This window comes from Staurois parvus, unplaced genomic scaffold (assembly GCF_062004578.1).
Source record: "Staurois parvus isolate SC_StPar_1 unplaced genomic scaffold, SC_StPar_1.0 ptg000287l, whole genome shotgun sequence".
Classification (NCBI taxonomy): Eukaryota; Metazoa; Chordata; class Amphibia; order Anura; family Ranidae; genus Staurois; species Staurois parvus.
In genome coordinates this window covers 3669656-3680000 of record NW_028318083.1, presented here as the reverse complement: position 1 = coordinate 3680000, position 10345 = coordinate 3669656, and the positions used below count along the sequence as shown (strand labels likewise).

The 10345-nt window shown below is 40.5% G+C and overlaps 1 protein-coding gene across 1 annotated transcript in view; it reads right to left on the bottom strand.

Moving 5' to 3' along the window:
- SYCP2L (synaptonemal complex protein 2 like) overlaps positions 1-10345 on the bottom strand; it is a 146621-nt gene that overhangs the window by 106345 nt on the left and 29931 nt on the right. The window contains exons 8-11 of the mRNA XM_089682145.1: positions 6666-6700; positions 4844-4986; positions 2459-2511; positions 1416-1461 (exon numbers count right to left, since the gene is read on the bottom strand). Of these exons, the coding sequence (XP_089538271.1) occupies positions 1416-1461; positions 2459-2511; positions 4844-4986; positions 6666-6700 (277 nt within the window). The remainder of the gene's footprint in view (positions 1-1415; positions 1462-2458; positions 2512-4843; positions 4987-6665; positions 6701-10345) is intronic.

Genomic DNA, 10345 nt, shown 5'->3' with positions numbered 1-10345 from the left:
AAACCTAGATGCCCAGACCACGTTCGCAGTGTCAGTACAAGTCAGTTATTGTGACAAAAATTAAAAGCCTAATATCGTAGTTTGTTTTCTTTAGAAATCAGCCACAGCCTGAGTAGTAAAGCATGTTTCCTGCCAGCAGATTCAGAACGGGACCCTTGCTCTCTGTGGGGAAGCAGCAGCAGCTATTTCTTTTGTGAAGGTCTGACATACCCCCTGCTAATGAGTCAATCAGCAGAAAGCATGCACTTTGTTAATGGTCAATAGGGACCTTGTCGTACCTCTGCAATGAGATCATTTCTTCCCTACAAAAGGGCAAGAGTCCCCTTGCTGCTTTTTTTAGGTCAACAAACCTCACAGCTTGTGAATGATCACTGCCAAAGTTATAAAATGATCAGGAACCATGCTGCATGGGTTCTCAATTGTTATCATGGACCAGAGCTGTCAGGTTCAGTGTGGTGTGTCAGCTAGCAGTGGGCTCCTGTACACGCTGCTAGCTATCAAACAGGGAACGTAGAAAACATTCCCTTAGCATGAGAAAATGTGTTGCATAAAGTTAATCCACAGACAACAGTTTAAGTGAGATAGTAATCACTAGGTTACAGACTGTATGCCCAAAAATCCTGGTCTCAAGGAATGTAGTTACACAACATACTTTATAGTCACACAAACAGGCGACAGGCATCCAAAAATTGGATGTTTAGCTGCAAACAACATTTTTGACACTAAGACGGTTCTACTTAGCATTTCTGTGAATCAAGCTGTAGGTCATGTTTGAATTTTGGGAAACTGGTGCTAGGGAGTAATTTTCTATAATTCATGTGTGTCAATTTTCCCTTTTTGATACAAGTGTCTGTGTGTCTACTTTCACACTGCTGCACTTGAAAAACGCATATGCGTTTTTGCCATGTTTTATCGTGTTTCTGTAGCATTTCCGGTGTGGGTTGCACCTGTGAAAAAAGGAAGTGACTTAAAAAAACTCACCACAAAACGCAAGCTTGGGTGCATTGTTGCATTTTGTGTTCATTTCAATGAGCTGATGCATTTTTGGTGCTTTTTTTTTTTTTACTCCACCAAACATGCACAATAAATACAGCTTGCAGGACCCACAACTGTCCAGTGTGAAGAGTTCCATAGGACTTAATGGTCATGCATTTTTCTTCAGTTTTTCTTCTCTTTTTGTGTTACAAAAATCAGATCAGTGTGAAAGCAGCCTTATTAAAGTCAGGGTAGAAAGAGTAGGTCTTTAACTGGTATGTAGCTAGTAACCATGAATCTTTGACTGCATTCAGGACTCACCTACGACAGCAAATCTAGTTTTAATTAGCATCCATTTTCTATATATAAACTATGCTTACAAAGACTTACTACACAAAACTGCTTAGGTCAGATCATTAAACACACAACATCAATTTTACCTTTTCTGCGTCAGCAAAAGCATCAATACATGGATAGGTGTAGACTCTGAAACCATAAGATACAAGACACCCAATAAAGATATAAAAAGTAAAGCTTGCTAAAACATACTTTCAATTTATATTAATAAAATCTTCAAGGTGGAATTTGATATAGTCAATCAAAAGCTATTTGGTACCTGCTGCCCACAAGCTACTTAAATTAGCATGTTTAAGAAAAAGGAAAAATTGAATGCAGATAAAAACAGCAATGAGCAAAATAATGCCAATTCTTCCCTGGAAAAAAAAATTACGTATTTTCATCTATGGCCATTAGATGGCAGCATGCACAAAGTTTGTGTGCAAAACAGACAACTGAAACCAAAATAAGAGAAAAAAAACTAAGGAAAAAAAATAAATAAATAAAAGAAAAACAAATGTAAAAGAAAACAAATTAAATAAAATAAATAAATAAATAAATAAATCTATGCATTCATGCATACAAGACATGTAATATACCATGTCTGAGAGCTTTAAGTGGCAGTTTACTATCATGATCCATGGTACGATGTTAAGTTATTCAGGAATAAGGCAAGCCCACATAACTCAATTCTGTGGGACAATATTTAATACCATTTTGAATATGTGTGGCTAAAAGCTTTAGTGCGTCTTTCAGCATGTGACCAACCAGCACAATTTTCTAAACATTTGGGCAGATGCATTGAAAAATGGCAATTTTTTTATCTGCTCTAAAACTAGCACGGTCATAAATAATTGGTTAAAAAAATAAAACCTAACATCTCTAACTATTTATTACAGGTACTTGTATAGCTCCGTAAATTTACACAGTGACAGATATAGAGTATACCATATATATTACATTCACATCAGTCCCTGACCCTCCAGGGGCGTACAATCTAAAGTAAATCTCTATTAATGAATGGAGCTGATATTTATGTCTGGCTTAAAACCAACATTGCAACTTGAATAAAATATATTGTGTAGCGAGTTTAAACAACTGCTGTTTTTTTTTTATTCATACAACACACTTTTGGTTCCATGCGTACCTTACTGCATCCTGTGACCTCAAATTAAGGCAATTCAAAAATATCCTGCAGTCCTAGAAAAGAAAACAAGGTTTCACAACTCATCAGCAAAAATTCATTCACACAATTTGCAGCTCTGCCCAATTTTTATTTTCAATTAAGGAAATTAGGGGTGCACCAAAATTTTGGTTGCCGGTTTCGGCCGAAAACAGCCTTTTGCCGATGTAAAAATACCGACCGATGCCCGAAAATACCGCTGTCCAGTTTCCATTGGCCGGTGCAGTAGAGACAGTAGATGCAGCTGTGGAAACTTGGTTCCCTACTCTGTCCTCACCATAGAGATATGTGGGTTGCGCTGCTCCCTCCTGCTGCAGGTGTAGCTGCGCAGTGATGCTTTGCGCATGCCCAGTGTTAGTCAGTGGAGGTGAGACAGGGAGAATGCCAGCTCCTTCTTGGAGCTATAGTGAAGGGAAAAAAAGCCGGTAATTACATTTAAAAAACGGCAGTGACATATAGGGGCAGCCAGTGAGGGAGCCTCAGTATATACACTGCTCCCTCACTGTATATACTGCTCCTCTCCTGCCCCCTCCTTGCACACAGTCCCCCCCTCCCCCCTATAAAAAGGGCCTGTCACTCATACTATCACATAGGGGACTATTGGTCCCCTATGTGATAGCAATAAAATCATAAGTTAAAAAATAAATAAAAATACACACTAAAGTTAGAAAAAAAAAATACAAAAAGAAATTTGAGCCTCCCCACATACATTAGGGTTTTCGGCCACGTGCATTCTGAATTTTCAGTATCGGTTTCAGCACCTGAATATTCATTTCGGTGCACCACTAAAGGAAATAGCAACACATCCAAATGTTATTAGATACATTGGGGAAATTTACTAAAACTAGAGTATGCAAAATCTGGTGCAGCTCTGCATAGAAACCAATCAGCCTCCAGATTGTATTTTCCAAACTGAAGTTAGAAGCTGGATTGTCTATCATGCACAGCTGCACCACATTCTGAGTGCACCAGTTTCAGTAAATCTCCCCCATTGTTAAAATTTTGCTAATAAATGTAGGTGTGTATGCTCTACCACAACCCAACAAGTGATGTTCAATGCATCGCCAGTGTAAACTTAAAAAATCCAAATTTGAAAAAAAAAAAAATGTAGCCTTGCCAACATCCAGAATGGCCAGTTATGCCTAACTGGAAAATTTTACTTTTGTCTGGAATTCCCCCTCCAGTAACAAAAAAACAAAAAACAAAAAAAAAAAAAAAAACAGCTGCAGGAAGGACACATGCAATACTCTGCTGCCTTTCTTATGGGGTGGGGGGGGGGGGCATGGAAAGAACAGCTTCCAAAGTTCAATTCCTGTTTGAGATTTAAAAATGTAAATTTTTAAAAATATAATTATACATGAAAATTAAATTGATTAAAACGACAGCTGAATATAACTGAAAATGATAAAAATTGAACCCTATAGTAATAACTATATGCATTTGGAAGTAGTTTATTGCCATAAAGAAGCCAGAAGCATTTGCACAGTACAAATGATTGCACTGACAGGTCAAGTAGCCAACTAGTCAGCAAAAAAGGCAGACAAGTGAAAAGACCTTGTACAGTTCTGCTCAGATTATAATTGATATTGGCCCTAACAAGTTGAGTTATGGTGGCCCACATCCGTTATCATAGGTAAATTGAATTGTGAAAATGTTCAATGAGCAGTGTTGGCTCTTTTGAGGGTCATGTTTGGGGAAAAGCAGAAGAAAGAGCTGACCCTTCCATCAGCTACTCCTGGAGTTTCAGGCATGGGGCACGGTTTTATTTGGCTGTAGCGGAGGGTGTGGAGACAGCCAGACAGTAAGTCAATATGCAGTCATACCACTCATGAAAAAACTATTTTATTCAGCTAATTGATGAATGAAATTATATTTACTGGTCCATCCAGTCGAATGATTTGTTACGATTCACAATTTGTGCATAGGATTTGCAAAGCCAAGTAAAATACCTGGTTTTAAATATATATAAAAAAATATATTATTGTTGAAGAGATACAGGTCATCCAAAAATTTTTTACAGAACAAAATGCACTTCCATACATGAAAAAATGTTAATTATCTTTCAAAGTTTTTCCAGTTTGTCTTCACTCTTAAAAGTTGTTGCATTTTTTAAATATTAATATGCTGATTAACAACCAGCAGTCTGATAATAAATATAATGTGTGGGTAAGGTGTAGGACAAATGTACTTTATCCACTGGAGTTGAGACGGATGACATTAGAAAATGTTCTGTATTTGCCAACTTTAAAGAGACAGTGTAATGACCACACTGACCCACATCAATCAGGATTGCAGCCTAGCTGCACTGGGTTACTGCAGTTTATGGTATAAAGACCTTATGACACCTACTGTTTCAAAGTCCTTGTCATTTATCTCAAGAAAAGCATTTGCAAAAAAGGTGTCATCAAACCACCGGCGAACAAGGTTCTCTCTCATTTTTCTAGGCGTCATTCTGCACAAGGCTTCAGAAATGGCAACCTGACCATCGTAGTCTACAGAAGATAGAAACATAGAAAGAAACACTGGTATGAATACAAAAAGGGATGTTGGTAAATCTAGGGGAGATTTTGTAGCCAGACTAGGCTGCTTAAAGGAAATGTGCTGTACGCTGCCATTGCCAACCTAAAAGCCTGGAGTTAGGGACTACACTTTACAGAGATGTCTTGGAGTTGCAGTGAAGCTTTAGATATATTTGCAATTGAATGCAACACAAACCTCTCTTTTAAAGTGTTACTAAACCCAGGACCTTGCATTCAGTATATCTGTTCTCCAACAGTACACAGAACATGGAAATGCAACTATTTTAGTAAATATAAACTGCTAAATACATTTTTTCAGCAGCAGTTGGAGCAGTCTTGTGACTTCTATCAGTGTCCAGCAGAGCACTGGTTAAAGCTTGTAGGAGGAGTTTTCATTTTGTTCTAGAAGGATGCAGAACCCCTTATCTGTCAGGACAGTGCTGATTGGCTCTGTGCTGATCACATGCACTCTCCCAAAGACAAAAAAAACAAAACAAACTTCTAGCAATCCACACGTCTTATCAGGAGATAAGAGGGGGCACTGGAAGAAGGGAAGGATCAGATAAGACAGGATCAAACAGCGTTTTTACACAATGCAGAGGATTAGGTTTCACAGTGAGTATAACCTGCATGCTTTACTACATATACAGACTGATTTTACTGTTGTGGGTTTGGTAACACTTTAAATAGAATTTTTTAAAGGTTAGATTTTGTTTTTCTGCTGAATAGCTGGTAAAATGTTCGGGGGAACTCTTTGCACCATATTGTTCTTTGAAATGTCCTGCTCATGTGCACCGTACTTATGCTAGGTAGAAACTGATCTGAGTGGTTATGAAGAGCTTGCAGAACTGCTCCAAGTAGAGGGTGAAAAATTTCCCTACTGGTGACCAGGAGGTGGGAGCAGGCATCAAGTTCACTATTCTAAAAGTGCTGACGTGTAGGTTGCAGGACGCCGCTCAACCAAGCCCGGTGCTAGTATAATAGATTAGAGCTTTGTGACCAAGCCCTGGTGGGCAGGGCGAAACACATTAGTGGGCATGGCTGGAGCAGCACTGGCTGAGGCCACATATCTTAACCTATTATACTAGCACCGGACTTGGTTGAGTGGTGTCCTTCAACCTACATGATCCAAGTGGTTGCAGTTTTGCTTTGCTTAACCCAAACGCGTTACTTTGCTCTCACGTTATTCATATAAATGTACTACTCTAAGTCAATGACTTGAAATAGGCATGCAGCAATTGACGTCCTGATGACTTGTCTGACTGACTCAAAAGTACTAAAAGGACTGACTCAAAAGTACTAAAAGGCATTGGATCAGCATGGCAGCATCCCATTTCTCTCATATAGGTTTCCTTTAAAAAATATCAGATATTACAAGTATAGGGGTTCATGGGGGAAGAGCTGCAATGGTGATGGCCACTTGTTAGAGTTTTTATCCCGATACGAAGTGCAAAGATCCAAATTCAATGGTTTATTACACTGGCATCTATCTACTAATGGAAGTAAATTTTTGGCCTATTGTATGTAGATATATAATGCAGTATTATGAGATAAGAATATACAACACAGTAATATTAGACAACATCTATGTTTGAGGACCTTTCCATATAGAATACACGAACATATAGACAATATATATGAAAACGGCATACCCCCAACTTCAAACAATTTTCTTGCCATGATTTTCCTGAGAAAAAAAAAAAAAAAAAAAAAAAAAAAGAAGGAAGACGGAAAGAAAAAATTAGCCTGTTAAATTCTTAAAGGACAAGTTTACCTTTCATAACGTGTTACACCATATTTAGGGTGTAACATGTAAAAAGTTAGGCTCTGACTGGCTCCCGCCCCCCCCCCCCAAACCCCGCTTTGTCAGCTAGCAGGGGATCCCCCCCCGCGGCTGTCAGCTTGTAGTTCTCAATGAACTACCATGGCGATGTGGAGTGCCATGGTAGTTCATGGATTCTTCCTGTTCCTACATCTGCTTGCTCGTACATGCCATAGGACAGATATGCAGGAGACCTGCATGGCACCAGCGATACTTTTTTTACCTGCAAAAAAAAAAAAAATGTGCATGTATTATTTTTTACTAAAAGGTTAACTTATCTGTAAAATAAAACTTCCTTGTGCCTGTTGACTTCCATAAATGTGTTTTCTGGAAGGCGCAAAAGGTAACCAGCAGTTTGCTAGAGTCTCTCTTTTTCCATACATTTACAATCATAGGAGATGTGGCTATTCCTGAACTTAGTTTGTCTTTTCATTACTGCAGTTAGTCCGAGCTACAAACCACTTGGTGAAATAAAGCTGCTTTGAAGACACAGCATTGCCATTTAACTCTCTTAATTGAGAACATACTGTATTAAAAGGTTCAAAGTACTACTGCATAACATACAATATGTGGTATCACTACTGTGCATTATTTGTTAACATTAACACACTTTGCTTCTCAATTTATTACAGTGGTAGTAAACTCTGTTTATTCTTACCAACAGGTAAGCTGATAATAAAGCTTACCTGTAGGTAAAATGAATATCTCCTAAATGTGCACCCCTTAGATTTTCGAGGGAGCAGCAGCCAGTGACGTCACCGGAGCATGCGCTCTGAAGGAACCACATACCCATGCCATTCCTTCAGAACTGTGTGCTACGGCTGAATGACATCTCGGCTCAGCCATTTAAATGGCCGCAGCCCACAAACCCAGAAGGATGATCGGGTGAAGATGGAAGCCTCTGCACCAGTGAAAGCACGCCGCTGAAGGACTTTGCTTCAAGGTAATTCACATTGTGCTAGTTTGCAATGCATACAAGCACATTATGCCTTTACCATGCAGGGTTTTTGCTTTGTTTTTTTCAACCTTTATTACCACTTTTAATGCTTTTGTATGGATCAGCTGCATTTTCCAAATGTTACTTTTTACCAATTATTTTCAGCATTTTTAGGATAACAATTTACAAAGATTTGCACACAGGTTTCTACTCTATAAAATACATTTAGCGTTATACTGCATACAGCTCTGCATTTTAATGAGGTGTCTACCGAAAAGTACCTTTAGCTTATAATTTCCAATTGGAAATAGAGCACTTAGACCTCTGAGACTAGAAAAAAAGGGCCTAAGCACTGACACACATCTATCAGGAGTTTGACAGACATACCCCTCCTACTCCGGCTTGTGATTAGGGGTTTACACCAGTCAGAACAGTCTAGAAACGTGGATAGCTGTTCCACCTTGACTATGTATAATGCATGTGTGGGAGGGTGCAGCAGCGGCAGTAAAAACAGATATGTAGATAAACTAGAACTTGTATTGCAGAAAATGCCAACCATAAACAACCCCAGTGGAAGAGCACAGATAAGGGTAACAGTTCTTGACAGAGGGTCAGCGAGAAAAGATGCACTGACAGAATCTGTCTTCAGAGAATGAAGTGCAACCTGGCTGGTCTGATACAAAAAGGGAGGCTACAGTAAAGGATTGAGAGTCCCTACTCATCACGAAACCTTCCCTGATGCTATCACTTTCCCTGACAGGCTGTTGCTCTTTCCCTATCCAAACCACTTCACAAAATGCATGCCAAACCTTGTGAGCAAAAGACTTTTAAAGACTCTGCTGACTTAAAGATGGTCACATAGATGCAGAAGAGCCAACCAGAACACTGCCTTCAGGAACCAGGAAACCACAGAAACCCCGCCTTCAGGAACCAGGAAACCATAGAGAAACAGAGTTTCTCCCGACTTCCTCTCCAGGCTGTGATACCGCCCCAGTTGGGTGCCATCTACAGCGGAGAAAGCAGACTGCATCTGCCTACACTCTCCTCCTCTTTAACAGATGCGGTCCTCAGCATCGCAACATGGCAATCACAACACCAGTTATAAAAGTGCAATAAGAGCATAGCCAAGGCAGAATAAAACACATTCAAACAACACAGCCAGCATAACAGGCAAGGAGACCCCAATAGGCGCTGTCTATCGATTAGAGTCATTTGATACAGGTTCATCGTCAGATAGTGACTCGGAGGCCACAAGTGGCAAGGAACTTGGTGAAGTGGTTGATGAAAACAGATATGGCTAACCAGAGGATGCGCCGGAGAGCCTCAAAAAGTCCATGGTTGCTAATTTAAAAAGTTCAGAGGTTGCCACAAGCGTTGTCTTCTAAGGGGGAGCCCTGTGTATAATGCAACTTTAGCACTCCTGGCAAGCTTTCTGTACCCAGACCAAAAAGTAGGGGCAGAAGTAGTATCTTCAAGCTAGTGACTCAGTCTGATCTACCCCAAAATGGCTGATTGCCACGTGAAGCATCTGACAGATTTGAAGGATATGTGATTGGGGAAGCCCAACTTGGAGAATATCCTACTGCTTGATGGGGATACATGCCTAACTGTAGAGTATCTCGTCCCGCAATTCCAGCCAATCCAATTGTCTTAGGATGACCGGTGTAACATGGGACCACTTATGACACTCTTGGGAAGTCGGTTTGTGCTTTCAGGAGTGGTAGTTCTGTACTTGCATCAGGTCTGGGTCTCTTTGCTGAATTTGCGCCCATTCCTCCTGACCTAAAGTTCTGCAGCCTTGGTCTATAGGTTCAAATCTTGTCTTTCGATGATGCGTAAAGTGGCTGGCACAGGCAGAACAGGAGCGAGCTCTATGTCCTCCAGGTTAGAGTCCACATCCTCCCCTGAGTATTCCACATGAACTTGGGACAGAGCAGCGGCATGCCTGTTAAGCTTCCCTGGCAGATAGTGGATCTTGAACTTGAATCATGTCAGGAGGGCTGCCCACCTCTGTTCCAATGCCCCCAACTTCATGGTTTCCAGATAGGCTAGGGGGTTGTCTGTTAAAACTTTGATGTCGGCCCCCCATGAGATATTCTGCAAATTTCTCAGTGATGGCCAAACCAAGGAGAGTAACTCAACCTTAAAAGAGCTATATTTGTGAGGGTTATTTTCAGTGGCAGGCAGGAGAATCCTGCTGGCATATACGATCACCCTCTCTTGTCCATCCTGCACTTGGGCCAAGAGAGCGCCCAAACGCTGGAGACTCCCCTCCGTGTCTGTAGACTGCTATTCTTCTTTCTCAACAGGACCACAGGGGCAGCCCAAAGACTGTAGCTTTCCTGCATCACTCCACTCTGTAGTAAATCCTTTACCTCTTGGCGCAGTACTGGGGAAATGTGATATTATCGCTCTCAGATGGATGGTACATCTCCTGTGTGGATTGGGCGTCAATGGTTTTGGTGAACCCATCATCTTCTGGACTGCTGGCAAGCACTTGTATGTGTTTTTCCCTGCAGCAGATGAAGCAGTCTGGGTAGAAAAAAAAAAAAGTCTTTGAAGGAAATGTCCAG